Source organism: Camelus bactrianus, chromosome 2 (assembly GCF_048773025.1).
Source record: "Camelus bactrianus isolate YW-2024 breed Bactrian camel chromosome 2, ASM4877302v1, whole genome shotgun sequence".
NCBI lineage: Eukaryota > Metazoa > Chordata > Mammalia > Artiodactyla > Camelidae > Camelus > Camelus bactrianus.
Genome location: NC_133540.1, coordinates 35,082,263 through 35,097,728, shown reverse-complemented (window position 1 = coordinate 35,097,728; position 15,466 = coordinate 35,082,263). Strand labels below are relative to the sequence as shown.

General features: G+C 39.5%; 1 protein-coding gene across 9 annotated transcripts in view; it reads right to left on the bottom strand.

Annotated features, from left to right (window-relative positions):
- Window positions 1–15,466, bottom strand: part of INPP4B (inositol polyphosphate-4-phosphatase type II B) — a 687,800-nt gene that overhangs the window by 327,921 nt on the left and 344,413 nt on the right. For all 9 annotated transcript variants that reach the window (XM_074378084.1, XM_074378080.1, XM_074378065.1 and 6 more), the window contains one exon: window positions 1,446–1,564. In XM_074378084.1, coding sequence (XP_074234185.1) covers window positions 1,446–1,564 — 119 coding nt within the window. The remainder of the gene's footprint in view (window positions 1–1,445; window positions 1,565–15,466) is intronic.

Below are 15,466 nucleotides of genomic sequence, written 5' to 3'. Positions count from 1 at the left end.
TGCACAGGGTATTTCAATGCCTCAGAATTAATTTTTAGAGAGCTGCCATCCAACATTAAATTTTGTATCTATATTTGAATACATATATTGCTGAATATCACAGAGATGTCTGCTAGAGTTCTGTAAACCAGTTGTCTATGGAAGTTTCTGGAAGCCAAAGTTATTCATTTAGTCACTCATTCTTTCTTCCTTTTATTCAACAAATACTACCTTGTGTTCAGCCCTGTGTTAGACACTTTGGAACAGGCAGTGAATGAAACAGTCGACGACAGCTATACATGTTCAAATAAGCATGTCAAAATAATTTCTTTAATGTTTCAAATAAGTAAGTTGGAATAATACCTGGAAATAATTATCATATAAGTGAACAATTTTCCAATTTTTAGTTAAGTTTCCTACAAGTGAATAAAACTATTTTTGTTTATTCAACCACAGCAGTAACTACTAATTAGACCAGCACTGGAATCTGAAGTATCCCAGGGGCCGATTCAGGGCCCTGCGCAGGATCTGGGTCATTCCCATTAGAGAAATGAGTGGTGTTTAGTCTGAATCATTTATTCCACCAACTGCACTGAGCAATCGTGATCTGGGGGTAGGCAATTCAGGCTCTTGCAGAGAAACTTCTCTTTCAGGGCTCCCAAGTCTAAGAAACACAAAGCTTCAGGGGTTTAGAGTACACTTTCTTTGGTTCCAGATGTTCAAATAAGTATCTCATTCACTGAGGCTGTGAAATATGCAAGATGAGAACAAAATAATCAAAAGGGAAACACTTCCTCTTTTGAATCTGATCCAACACAATAATACAAGTTTCCTCCCGACACATTTTGGATGTTATATTAGTAACAATAAATGTAAATAGGAAATCTCTCATCGGGATGAGTAATATTTACACCTCTTGCCTAGAAACGTTACAGTTGCTCAAATGAATCATCTACCTTTCTTTGAAAAACATCATACTTTAAAAAGACATGTTTTTCTTTGAAAAAGACAAGGACAGCAGAGATTATCAAGTTTCCACAGTCAGTTTGGAGAACACAGGAAAAAATGAAATGGGCAAAAACACTTTTAACAAGTTTAAAACTTCTCTGGGTACTTTACAACTTTCTTTTTTTCCCCAAAGAAATATTCATTCCATTTAATTTAAAATTTATATATATTTTTTTCTCTATTTAGTACTCTACTCAAAGATTCAAAGTGGAGATTTTCCTTCTATTTACTAAAGAAAAATAAGGTCTTTTATAAAAAGGCAAGTTCTTCCCCCGTTTGTTTATTCTGGTAAGTTACAAATGCACGCTCAGTAACCTCAGGTGTGTTTTCCTAAATGACAGAGGACAGTGACCGAGCATAGCTGCAGGCCATGATCTAACTTATTTCAGCCCATGTGCTCAAATTCAGAGAGCGACTGAGAGAGAGCGCGAGAGTCAGCCGGCACACAGCACACTCACCTCCACAATCTCCGTGCTGGAGTATCTTGTCAGACCCTGCTCCGCGGGGTGGATTACTGAGATCTGCACCAGTGTATTCAGCTTCCGATCACGGACAGGAGCCACGAGATCCTTGCATGCTGGCAATGGCAAAGGAAAGAGAAAAAAAAAAAAAAAGAAACTAACACCAGGTCTCAGGGAAAACTTCTGCCCCGGGCTGGAAGTCAGCTTAGCTACAGTGCTGAATGGAAATCTTCTGGGACTCGGGGCTGACTTTACAGAGGAAGTCTCTTGGAAGTAACTTACAGAAATAGGAAGTCACGTGTTACGGAGCTGACTTGAGAATTCATTTCCACTGGCCACATTTGCAGCTCTTGCAAGTCTCGACTGCCCTGGGATCCCAGTTCTAATGCGTGATTATGCACACACAGCTCAGGGACTTGAGGGACTTTAATTAGTCATCAAAGCCTGGGCTTTAATTCACACTCCTAGACTAAGTAAACTGAGTTGGGCCTCATCCGGGAAAAGATTACGCTGCTCCTTATTGACACTGGCTGGATTAGGTCAAACGTTGGAATGCACACTTCATCTTTACCTATCTGTTCACTAGAGCTGGCCTCCTACAGTCCTGCACAGGGACAGAAACTGGGAAGGGAGGCTACTCTAGCCCCAGGCAAAGGGCAGAGGAGGAGGAGGAGGAGAAAGGGTTAAAAGCTTCCTCAGTCTGGGATTCCAGCAAAGTCTGGGAGGGAGAACTATAGAGAAAGGATGGGTTAATTCTTGCGTGGGGCGGGGGGGGGGGCACAAAACTAAGGACTTTCCCTTGAGATACCAGGCTCGTATTACAGACACTCCTCCCCATACCATATTTACCTGAATATTTTCCCCTCTCACATATCATTCCCACAGTTGGGAAAGAAAAAAAAAAATCCTGTTCAGCAAGTCTCACATCTCCTCTGGCTGTGTTTCCCCACCTGGCTTTGAAATTGTAATTTTACTACCTGCATTTGGATCCCTGAGAATAATGCAAAGTGTCCTCACTAGGGGGCGAGGGGCAGGGTTCAAGCTAGGCTGAGCTGGTGGCTGGGGGCAGGCTGGAGCTGTGACAGAGGAACTAAGAAGTAGTCCTGGGTCCTGGATTCATGGTGAGAGTGTGCTGGGCTCTAAAGCATCCACACCTCAGGCCCCTGACCAGTGCAGGAAGGGACGGAAGGGCGGTATATTTAAGCTATACTGTGGCACTGCAGCAGGACACAGGGCCTCACCCACTGGGACAGAGGTACTGCAGCTTAAATCTGAAACTTCAAAACAAAGGAAATTAGAAATGTAATTATCACCTTTCCATTGCTTACAGATCAGTTCATTTATGGAAGGAAAATAGGATAGAGGAACTTTGGAATGAAAACAGGTCTGATTTTTGGCCAGTTCTATTGGCTAAGCAATGCTGGGCAAATAAAACTTCTTAACTCCTTCTTGACAGACTTTGAGATCCTTTTTACCCCTGTACGGCATTTTGTTAGAATTTTTCCTTCTTAGAACCACATGCCTCTAGCCATGCAGGAAAGCTTAGGAAAGCATGTGTGGAAAAAGTAACAGCAACTGCTTATACAGCCGTCACTATATTTGAGGCAGTTCGCCAGTCCTCTCTTAATTTGTCAGAACGGTGCTTTGAATTATTATTTCAGTTTTACATACTAAGAACTAGAGGCTTAGAAATATTAAGTGCTCACATTCACATGACTAGAACGCTCTGGTAGTTTTCTCACATCACACTCCCTCAGCTCCATTTCTTCTCCTGACATACCGAATTCCTCTCTTGCACAATGGCACCTGTCTTTGGAAGACCCTCGGCCACCATTCTTTATTGTCTAACCCGAGAGATCTACAGTTTTAGAAAACACTACTGCAAGGCTTCAATTATGTCAACATATCAACGGAAGGAAAAAAAAAAAGATAGATTCAGACTTTACTGTTCTTTGGTGGTTATTTTGATCATTTCCTCTACTTGCCTAATGGATGTTTAGTTTTATCACTCATTCTCCTGGCTTTCTGCTCACAGCATACAGCATTTCTCTCCACTTACTGATATTGACATTTATCTGTCCTTGGATTTTGAAGCTGGAGTCAATTTGTTTCAAACACATGCATCTTGCCCATTTTCTGCTGGTAGCTTCATCTCTGCCTTATGGACTTAGGATATGTCACTCAAAGTAAGTTACCTTTTTTCTTATTTCATATCAGGCTTGATTGTGGGCTGTGGTTAGTTCTCAGAAGTGAGCAGCTGTTCTCCATTTTATCAGAGAACCTCTCAGACTCACTTGTAATAAAAACAGAGAAAATCTCCACAAAACTCAAATGTTCTGTCCTACTCAATCTGCAGATGCTCCAATACTGATGAAGTAAAAACAACCATAATGGCACTTTGTGTTTCTTTATGTTCTGCATCTAAAAACAGGCACAGAAAACAACAACCAAAGTCGTACCGCAGGCTGCCTGTATCTCTTTCCTTCCCAGCAGCCCAGAGACCTTCCTAACCCTGACACATCTGCAGCAAGATGTCAGGGAAAGAACTCCTGCGCTGTATTCCCAGATTCCTTGTTTTCTCCTTACATGCTGTTAAGTCACAGACTCAGACACTCAATTTCCCCATCATTTCCCCTATTTCTCAGGGTGGAGGTAAGGAAGAAATTAAGCCCTTTTTTTTTTTTTTTCTTATTAAGTCCTTTTTTATGAATGGACTTTTCTGTGCAAAATAAAGTTTACTAATACCATGTTTCTAATATTTACCAACATCAACACCAACATTTACCAGTAGTGTTTTACTCTTCTGTGAGATGGCTTTTTTATTGACTCAGTCATATTTAGGCAACTCCTTAAAAGCTGTCGGGAGGTTCAGTATTTCCTTGTAAATACCAAACCAGCATGAGTCATGGCATTTCATAAAGTGAAACCCATACACCCTATGGATCTATACAGACTGAAACTATCCCACTGGAAGGGTGAGAAATGATGAGTGACTGGATTACTTCAAGGAGGCATTACTCATTTGATCACCATAAAGTCTAACCTACATAGGAACTTTTTGGTAGCCACTAAAGAAGCCCGAAAAATCTGTTTTCAGAAATCAAAATAAGTCGTATTAGTCTTTCAGCCATACTTCCTACTGTCCATTACCCACACAAAACCCTACTGTAGGAGGGAGTGACCTGTGTAAATGGCCTTCCTCAACTCTTACGACTGAAAGAATGCTTTCGGAGTTTTGTATTGCTTGTCTTTTTAATTTAAGAATTCTTCAATCAAATGGGTAGGAACAAATAAATGCCTCTCTGCCACCATTCATTCATCAGTAGAGTTTTAGTTTCATTTCTGCCTTTTTACTGGCTTTGCTTTGGATTGAGCTATTTAAAAGCATTCTCTTGTCATACTCCTCAGTCATTAAAAAAAGAATAAAATAATGCCATTTGCAGCAACATGGATCAATCTGGAGATTGTTTTAATAAGTGAAGAAAGCCAGAAAGAGAAAGAAAAACACCATATGATATCAATTGTATGTGGAATCTTAAAAAAAAATGACACAGATGAACTTCTTTACAAGACAGACTCACAGACATAGAAAACAAACTTATGGTTACCAGGGAGGAAGTGGGGTAGGGGTGGTGGTGGGATAAATTGGGAATTTGGGATTTTCAGATACTAACTACTATATATAAAACAGATAAACAATAAGGTTCCACTGTATAGCACAGGGAACTATATTCAAAACCTTGTAATAACCTAAAATGAAAAAGAATATAAAAAGAACATATATATGTATAACTGAAACATTATGCTGTACACCAAAATTAACACAACACTGTAAACCGACTATATTTCAATAAAAAAGAGTAAATAAATAAATAAATGCATTGTCAGAGTCCAAAAGGGTTTAAACATAAACAGATGTTGATAGGGTGGGATTCAAATGTGCTTGTGTCCACTGAATTGACTGCTTATTTTTTAATGAAAAGGGGAAAAATAACAACGTAAAAGTAATGAGTAATTAAAGAACTATAATTGAAAAATTTTTTTAGAAAAAAATGAAAGATCTACATGTGACTTTTTGTTGTTGCTAACTTTGCTATATAACAACTGGGGATGTTGAGGATTCATTTTCCATCATCAGTGCTGGTGAGTGAGACGCTCACAGGCATCCCCAGCTGGGGCTGATGCAGCGCCAGACAGCTCTCACTCTTCTAAAAGGGAATCATCAATAGAAGCATAATGGAGCTTCAATGTCCTGGGGGAGGTCTAGGCACTGAGCAAACTGGATACCTATCCAGTGTCAAGAAGGGCCCTTCATTCAGATCCACTGCCTGAGGAAATAAAAGCCTCCTGCGGCTTGCTTTGAGGATTTGTCCAAAGCTTGAAATCCCAGCCATTGCTTAGGCTAAATATCTGTGACTATATCTGGCCTAAGGACCAGAAGTTGCCCACCTTGGATTGAGATGCTTAAAGATGCTACTTGGATTCGTAGCGAAAGTGCAGATCATCTCTTTCTCCTATAATTCCTCTAATATTTGAGAATCCAGAAGCTAAAGGGCAGGGGTCTTCTGGGCTCATGCTGAATTAATTAATTTTCTGCTTACCCCAAAATACAGTTTTAATAAATACCCATTTTTGTTTCATTTAGCCGTCATTTCTAAATCATGTGAAGTCTATTGAGTCCATAGAGTCGTTCCATCATTCTAGCCAACTTTGGCTGGAACCCAAAAATGGCCCCCTGAAGAGTCGTTCCATCATTCTAGCCAGCTTTGGCTGGAACCCAAAAATGGCCCCCTGACTGTTCTATAGGAGCGCTCAGTCCAGAAATACTCAGTTTGAAATAGAACACAACTGTTGGTACAAGTGCCTTTGAATTCAGCAGCCCTGGCCAAATCCTAGTTGTTCTAAGACCTGCCCTGGATATGGAGTGTGCACCTAAGCAGAGGTGCCTGCCACAGGCTTTCACAAGGACAGTGGCATGAGCCACTGGGGCAGTGAGAATTCAAGGTCAATTCCAAGCAACTGTCTCTTTCCCCTTAAGAACTCTTTCTTCCGTGGTCAGGAGATTTTTCTCGCCCCACTCCATTTCATCTCTCCTTGCCGTTCAGTGTCAGTAGCATCGAACAAGTTTATCCTCTGTCTTCTAGAAAACAAGCAATGGCCACATGCAGAGGAAGTGGCAGTGGGGGACTCTGACAAGAATTTCCACATCTGCACAATTCTGTTCTTAAATTAGCCAAAGGAAAGTTAGGCTTAGAGGAGAAACCACACACTGGAGCGAATGAAGAATAAAGAAATGTTTTTTGTTTTTCTTTTTTTTAAACTCAAGATAAAACTGTATTTGAAACCAGGATCTAGCCTAAGGAATTATGTGACTTTGGATAAATTACTCTATCTCTTTCAGCCTCTATTTTCTCATCTGTAAAATGGAAGAGAAAGAACAGATTTCATAGATTTGTTACAACGATTATATGAAGTAATGAATATAGAATGCTAGGCACACAATAGGCCTTTAAATTATTGTTAAGGTTAATATGAATATAGTTATACATTGACATAATAATGGATTTTATCTATCCAATACACTTACAGTAATTAAATGCTCAAGACATTCTGGGTTGGTTCTGATTTTGTGTAACCTTGTTCTTTCTCAATAAAAGCATTTTATTAAATATATATCTGTGATTTTTGGTACCTCTGTTTTCATATAGATAAATACAAAAAAATTTAAAACCCCTTATTAGATTATCTGTTAATTTCAGAAATCAAAGGTATCATCAATATATTGCCTCTGGGAAACCAGATTGCACATTTATGCTTGTTAATTTCACCTCTGACTAGGCATTTCCAAATGAGAAGCCAAAAATTGCAGAAAGCTTTATTTTCTGTCTGCCCGCAGGTGTACCACATGTAAATGGTAAACTCACCCTCTGAGCAGAGATTTATCTGGAGGCTAGTGTTCTTTTACTTGGAGAAAAAGTTGGTCCACAGGGAGGCACTGTCTTAACAACTGAGATTTCCCAAGGGGTCATGGAAAGACTTGCTCCTCTGTTCTGTACATCCTTTCATCAGAAAAGGAAGCCTGTGAATGCTAATAAAGCTTCTTTTCTTGCAAGTATAAATAAATATTACAGATTGAGCCCAATATAGCCTGATGGAAACATACCTTCCCCTCTGATGAAAGTTCATTTCTTATACCTGCTACAGACTCTTCACAGGGAAAATAGAAGAGATAAATCCATGCCTCTCAAGGGCACAATAGGCCAGGGTACAGAGGATAGGGGGCATCTTGAACAGAAAAGTGGGCTTATCCAAACAAGGATTTAGGGAAATAATCATCTAGCTCCAAGTTCCCCCAATAGCACTATTCTTACCTTACCATCCCTAAGAGAACCGGCCACTTCTCTAAGGCTGTAAGACTTTTGCTCCCGAGAATGCAATTTTTTCTTTACTTCTCAAATTCTAGATGTTGGGTCTGGTTTCTCAGAAATGTTACACATATATCCTTGTTCACTGTACTCCAGAAAATTAGATGCCACTTAACAACTGATGGGCCAATTTGGGTTATGTTTCCGGTCCAATAAATGACTGGACTCCTTTACATGGTTTCACAGTTACCACTCCATACCCGTGACTACATCCAGGTTAAATCAATTTACATCCTGCATTAAGAGATACATGCAACATTTAAAAAGCCTCATAGCCCCTCTTACTTTGCCAGTATAATACGCTTTCCTATTCTTAGTTTCTTCTGCCTTTCTGTTCTTTACTCTTCCTTTCTCTCAGGAATTTTAAGACAGCGATTTTCTGAAACCTAGGATGTCAACGTCTATAGTTCAGATCTCCTGAGTGGATTTAGCAGACAATACTGCCTCGTTCCGGGGGCACCGCATTCCATGATAATTCAACTGTCTGTGGGAAAACGGCAGAATACACAGTGTCCTGGAATCGTACTAATATCCACACAAGTGCACTGCACAAGTAGTCAGGAACACGCTATTCACTTGTGAGGATGTTCTTAAGGCTACTTCTTAGAAAAATGTGGCTCTTTGTCATTGCAGAGCTGATGTATGCCCATTAATAATATTCTTCCATGTTTACTCTGTATTCTCTGTAGAATCTTTCAGAGTCTCTAATCCACTGAGTCTACTAGCATTGCTCCTTGCCTTCTCTGTTCATTTCAGCTCATTTTCAACTGCTAGGGCCTACTTTCTATGATTTTCCTCATTTAGTATTATTTTTCTCATTTGTGTTCTCTTTGGCCATCTCAGATGTCCTCGCTAACACATGTTTCTCTCATCACTCTGAAGGATGAGGTTATCAAAATCATCACTTATATATTTATAAGACTTGGGACTATTGGGGTCAGGAATACATCTCTCTTAACAAACAACTGCTTCTCCCTTCAGTTAAGTAACTGCTTTTTAAGTCTTCATAGCAATAAAACAAAAAATGTGTTATTTTCCCCTTAACAACTATGTGGGAGATTTTAATTTACATATATTTCCCTAAAGAGTGTGTGAAATATTACTCATGTTGGTCTGTGTAGATACCAACATGAGTAATATTTGTTGGGAAAATTTTTAAAATGTATAAAAGTTGGTGTGAAAAATGTGATTAGAAAATTTGGACTTTTTTTCTTCTTTTTCTTTTTTCTCCATCCCCCCCTTTTTTTCTGTTTTCCTTTGTCTTTTAAGACACTGAGTTCAAAATATTAATACTCCAAATTCAAAATCAGAATCTTACTTTTCAAGGAGGATAAGCATACCCACATAACTTGAACCAACAGTATTAATTTTTGGTTTCTAGAAAGTTAGAGGGCGGAAAAAGTAACTCAGAGTTTAAGGTTGAATGATAAGAAATCAATGCAAGGAATCAGTACACACCCACAGAGACTAATCAATAAACAAATAAACAAGCAAACAAATAAATAAAGCCAAACTAATGAAAAGATTCCTTAGACATAGTGAAATGATGCTAGATTGTTTGTTTCTATACTACAACAATAAAATGCTAATATAATGTGAATTTTAAGGTTGTTCTCAATTAAGACACTACAGGATAATACAGGAAGCATGCAGAGAAGATGGGGGTGGGGGCAGGAAGTACGATTTACTGCCTACTGTGCACCAGGTGACACTGGGTTTAAACTTTGCTTGTGTTAGCTCAAGTCTAGAACAGCGATGTACCTGTTGCTGCCTCATAATTCCTTTACTTCCCCACATCTGTATTTTTGACTAAGCAGTCAGATTTGTAGATCCCAACATATGGCTCACCGATGAAGACTATGTTTTGCTTATTTTTTACCAATAGCTCAGCAGCCTGAGTTAATTTTTTGTTAATAACATCACTCTGCTCCGTCTGGTCCTGCGCCCGTCCCATGGTGATTTAGCTTTGTAACGAGAATTTTTAAGCCTCTCAACACTCTGATAATAGAATCCAAATAAACCTTGAGGAAAGGATGAGGCTAATGCCAAAGGGAGGAAGCAGATGACAGAATTATTGAGGAATACAGGTAATAATTTGCATTAGGGAATTTAAGAGATTTTGTTATAGAAATATTGAAATACTGCTTCAGAATTCTTGCTACACTGAGATTTGAGCACCACTGCTTCTAAATTTCCTTTCAGCTGACTCATTTGTAAATTAAACTAATTTCCTTGATGTCAAATGCTAGATTCAGATTGTTGGGAAATAGACCCTGAAATAAAATTTGTTACTTTTCTTCCCCCATAACAGAACAACATAAAAATATGCCACCATATTTTAGATGTATCTGTGTGTGTTAAATAAAAACATGTTGGCCTTTGGGAAAAAAATGTCTAAGAAGATGAAATTCACTTCTATAGTTGGAACATTATACTAAAATAAACTAACCACTCAGTACTGGTTCTCAATTTAAGTATCATTGAAGAATCTATATAGGAAAAAAAAAAAAAGGAATCTCTGCCTGCAACAATGGTGCTCTTGGGAAATGCACTCTGATTGTCTGTGCTCCAGAGCAGGGAACATGCCAGCTATACAGAAAACAGCATATCTGCATATGAAAAGAGCAAATTTGGTTGAAATCACTGTTGTCAACACCAGAAGTCTCTCCTCCTCTAGCTTCTCCCCTGCCTCCTCAGGTTCCCTCCTGTCAATCCTTAGAAAATTCTATTTTGTCTGGTTTTTGTGACTATTACCTAGGTGGCTGTGACTCCATCCTTGAGCAACTGAAGTAAAAACAAGTCTGTGCTTGTGTCTCTTCCGGTTTTAATATTCCATGCTCTATGATGTAAACCCCAAACCGGCATGGCATCGTCGCCTAAAACTGCATAGAGTCTCGGCTCTTTGTGAGCACGCTCACAAAATCCACACTCCACTTCGGAAACAAGTTCTTGCAGCTTTTGGCTGCTCTTTTCAGCAAGAACATATGTGCTGCTTAAGCAAGGATGAAAATGTTATTCCAAGAATGGAAGCAGGTCTCTCCAAATACTAAAAGAAATGTCCGTGAGTCAGTTAATGGAAATCTGTAGTGTTAGAACTAGGGTCACAGAAGAGGAAGAAACACAGGGAACAATCTTAAAACTTTTATCCATCCAGGGACCAAAACGACAACATTTTTTCAGAACTGCCATTTTGACATGGGAGCCAAGAGGATTCCCGATCAGGACAAGCATAGAACCCATCCGTAGATCCACATGATTAGTGGGGAGGGGGTGCTTCCTTGATTTACCTCTGAACCAAAAAATGAGGCCAGTTTGGCTGGTGGAGATAGTTATAGGATGAGGTGGCAGAAAAGTCGGAGCCTGAGTCACCAAAGGTGGGTGGCCAAGAAAAGTGCACTCAAAGTTGTTGAACTCTGAGGGCACAGAATGATGTCTAGGAGGTGTTTGGAAGACTGAGAAAGAATAAACGAAACAGGGACCTGGGATGTGGCCTTCAGCCATTGACAGACTCCTGAGGGAATCTGAGGTCCATTTGTTTGGACAGGAAGTAGCAAGCAATCTGGAAAGCAACTGTTTAACGTGAATGAGTTCACACACAAAACATTGACTCATGGTATGGGTTTCACCAAATCCTGCATGAAGCGATTTTTAGACATGCTTTCCTGAACCAAAACGTTTTAGAAAACTGCATTGTATCATACTGCGCCCAAGAGCTTAAATTTTATAAGGTATTTAAATTAAGGTAATCTTTAAACTTTCAGTAATATTTTCCCCATAAATGTTTTCAGCTTAGCAGTTATATGTGGATTTTTTTCCATTTCATAAAAAAATTAATGAGATTTTATGAAATTCCTGACCCTCTAGTGCCAAATATTTCACAAGTAGATTTAAAGTATTAAATCAAAGCCATACATGGATAGATTAGGAAATAAGGGGGGAAAGGGAAGCATGAGAGGAACAGATGGTTCTTGAGGGATAATTCACCTCTCATTTTATTGTCTCTACCTGGAACATCCTTTGTGGGGGGCAAGTTATCAGTCCCTATTTTTCTTGAGTCTCTTGAGTCAACCATATGTGTAATTTCTTTGAGGGAAAAAAATTCTCAATATTCATGTTGAATATGGGGCCTTCAGGGTATCAATTCTCCCATCATAAGATGATTGACTCACAGGAAGTAAGACTAGGTTGGTACAGATAGTAAAGCTAGAAATGACTAGTGAGCCGGGAGACATGACACAAGAGGAGGAAGACGAGTGGGTCTGTGGGTGAGACATCAAATGTGGACTAGCTTGAGGCAGAAAGAGTCTTATTATCCAGAGCAAAATCCACAAGTTCAACAGTATATGGCAAGAACGTAGACCAGACAGCTTGAAAGTGGGAGAGAGCAGTTATAAGAGAATCAGAGTTTGAAGGAAATAAAGAGCACGCATCTCAGAACATTTGGGGTCTCCAAGGAGCACTCCCAGCTCAGCAGAGCACCTGTGAGCTGAATGTAGCATGCTTCAGAGCCCCAGCTAGACAGGAAGTCTCAGAACAAAGGAGTAGTGGTTTACACCACCTGAACTAAATTAAAAGAGAACCACCCTCTCAGCAAGTCCCAGACATGTGGTAGGCTAGGTGAAAATATGAGACATCTGTTTGAAGTTCTCCTTGGCACTTCTTTCTCGCTCTGTGTAGTCAAAAGCCAAAGGTTCAAGGTCATAGATTCCAGTCCTGACTGGGTGACTCTGGGTATGTTATGGAATCCCAGTATCCTCGTCTAGAAAGGGGCATGATAATTACAGTTATTCTCACTGAGTGCTTGTGAAGGACTAAACAGGTGGGGGGAGAAAAAAGACGTATTAATTTCCTAATGATATATTGATAATGGACTTCTCACTTTCATGTATGTTAGCTCAAACACTCTGTGAAATAGGAATTATTACCCACAACTGATAGGTAAGGAGTCAGAGTTTCCTAGAGGTTAAGGGGTTCACCCAAAATAATCACTAAAAAATACCCTTAAACCACCATTTATGCACCTAGCACCATTCTTAGTACTTTAAGTACACTGCCTCATTTAATCTACAAAACAACCCCATAAAGATGAACTGTTCAGAATTGCACAGGGAGACGGTAACAGAATCTGAATTCAAATGCTCGCAGAATAGCAACCCAGTCCATGTCTCTTCAACACTGCCTTCTCTCAAGATTACACGTTGTAGCTGAAATCTAGGTTCAAATCTCTGGATGCCAATCCATTTCTACTATTTGTTGTCTCCTATCCTTCTTGTTATTTGTGTATGTATGTTCTTACAACATACAGGAAGACTATGTGCTCCCTGATGGTATCATAATACAGAAATCTTGAAGTTACCTTGTGAAGAATTTGGGGCATGAAATTCTGCACAAGTAAGCAACCATTAGCTATCCAGTCCAGTGACAGAAACCACTTGCCCAGCTCAGCCTATGACTAATTCCTCCTGTCAGTTCACTCCAGATGAACCCCAAGGGCAGTCAGGCTTTATCCTTTCTAATAAAATTTGCTAACAACAAAATATCAACGGTTAAATAATTGTCCTCATTGAGAATACAAAAATGAATTGCTCTTTACAAACAACTGTGCTAGCAAAAGCTACAAAACCTTTCAAAGGCATTTCTAAATATATAAATTTATTTTATGAAGAAATATGAGTAAAAGAGCAGTGGCATTCACCCATGCGTTCAGTTCATGGATATTTATTGAATGTCTAAATGTGCCCACCATGATTCTAGGTGACAGTTTCATAGCAGTGAACAGGAAAGCAAGTTCCCTATTTTATGGAGCTTATAGTCTATAAGACATAAAATCAAAAAAAAAAATTAGTGAGAATTTTAAACAGAGTGATTAAGTTGGAAATGCTGGGGGGAGCATGGATCAAGAAAAGCTTCTCTGATGAGGTGACAGCTGAGTGTGACCAAAAACTAGCAAGGAGCCAGCTGGGGGGTGGGGGTGGGGAGCCAGAGAACAAGACTGAGGAGGTGCAGAGTGACTGAAGATCAGCACGGGTGAGGTGAGAAGGGTCAGCTCTTTAAGCTCCTTGCGGAGTGTCATGAGGACCCCCTTAACTGGCTCAGGTCGGAGCTGAGACCACCTTAAACTGAACTACATCGGTGGCAATGGACGGAGGTGGTCAAATTCAGAATATTGAACACAGAAATTATAGGACTTGATGATGGATTTGACATGAGGTTGGGGAAAAAGAAGAATCAAGGAAGAGCTATAGTTTGAGGATTTGTGTAACTGAACGGATGGTGATATACTTTAGGGGGAGAGATATCTTTGGGGGAATAAGATGTTTAGGGGGACAAGAAATGGGAATCAAGAAATCAGGTTTTCATATGATCCAGCAAGCCCACTCCCGGGCACATATCTGGAGAAATCTCTAATCTGAAAAGATACATCCACCCCAATGTTCACAGCAGCACTGTATACAACAGCCAAGACATGGAAGCAACCTAAGTGTCCATCAACAGATGACTGGATAAAGAAGCTGTGGTATAGTTACACAATGGAATACCATTCTGCCATAAAAATAAAATAATGCCATTTGCAGCAATATGGATGGACCTGGAGATTATGATATTAAGTTAAGTAAGTCAGGTTTTAACTGTCTTGAATTTAAAATACCACCTAGAAAGTCAAATATTTTGAGCAAATGACACCGTGGCATTCAGAGAGAAAGGATCAATATTACAGAGTAAAGGAGTCCTCCAAGGACCTGATCGTAAGATCTGATTGTAGATCTCTCGGATATAGAATTAAAGATATAAGGAGAACTATAAAACGATATAGGATTCTGGCTAAAAACCTTGGTCTTAAAGGTGTACTCTCTTGTCATGGATCTACCTTGATTTACTTTGAGATGTTTTTTCCCCTTAATGACAAAATGACCTTTGGTGTCTGAAATAGCCAAAAGTGCATTTTTCTTCTTTCATGCACAGAAGTCTCACAATCCACAGTGACCGAAAAACTGGGCTCTAGAGGCAGTCTGCCAAGATTCAAAACTTAACTCCTCAGCCTCTCCGTAATTCAGTTCCCAAAATGTAGACAATAACATTGCCTAATTAGTTATTGTGAGAATTATATGAGATAAAGTTGATAAAATACTTATTTCAGACGCTAGCACATATCCAACAAATGTTTGCTATCCTTAAAAAAAAATGACCCCCTAGGTGAGCAAGTGGAGATGTTTACTAGCCAGTTGTAAAAGGGAGCAGAGAGTTTCACTGAAAAGTGAAGGTTAAAGTTACAAATTTGGAGACAAAGATCCATAAATGTTATTTAAAGCATGGACTTTGAAACTGCTTAGAGCAAGAGGGTGTTTAAGCTTTGTGAGTATTGGGATAAAACAGATATTCTGAATTTGAACAAGTTTTGAGTGGGAAAACCTTTTCTGCTCAGACTGACTTCTGCCACCCCAACCCTATAGATGACAGACAAGAACTATCTCTTTGTCATTGGTAAAGCAGAGGTAATGTTGGAGTAAGGGGCAGAGCACTTGAAAAGCTTTGGACTTTCTCCTACCAGACAGACAAGTTCAGACAAGTCACTCAACCCCTCTGAGAGTCAGC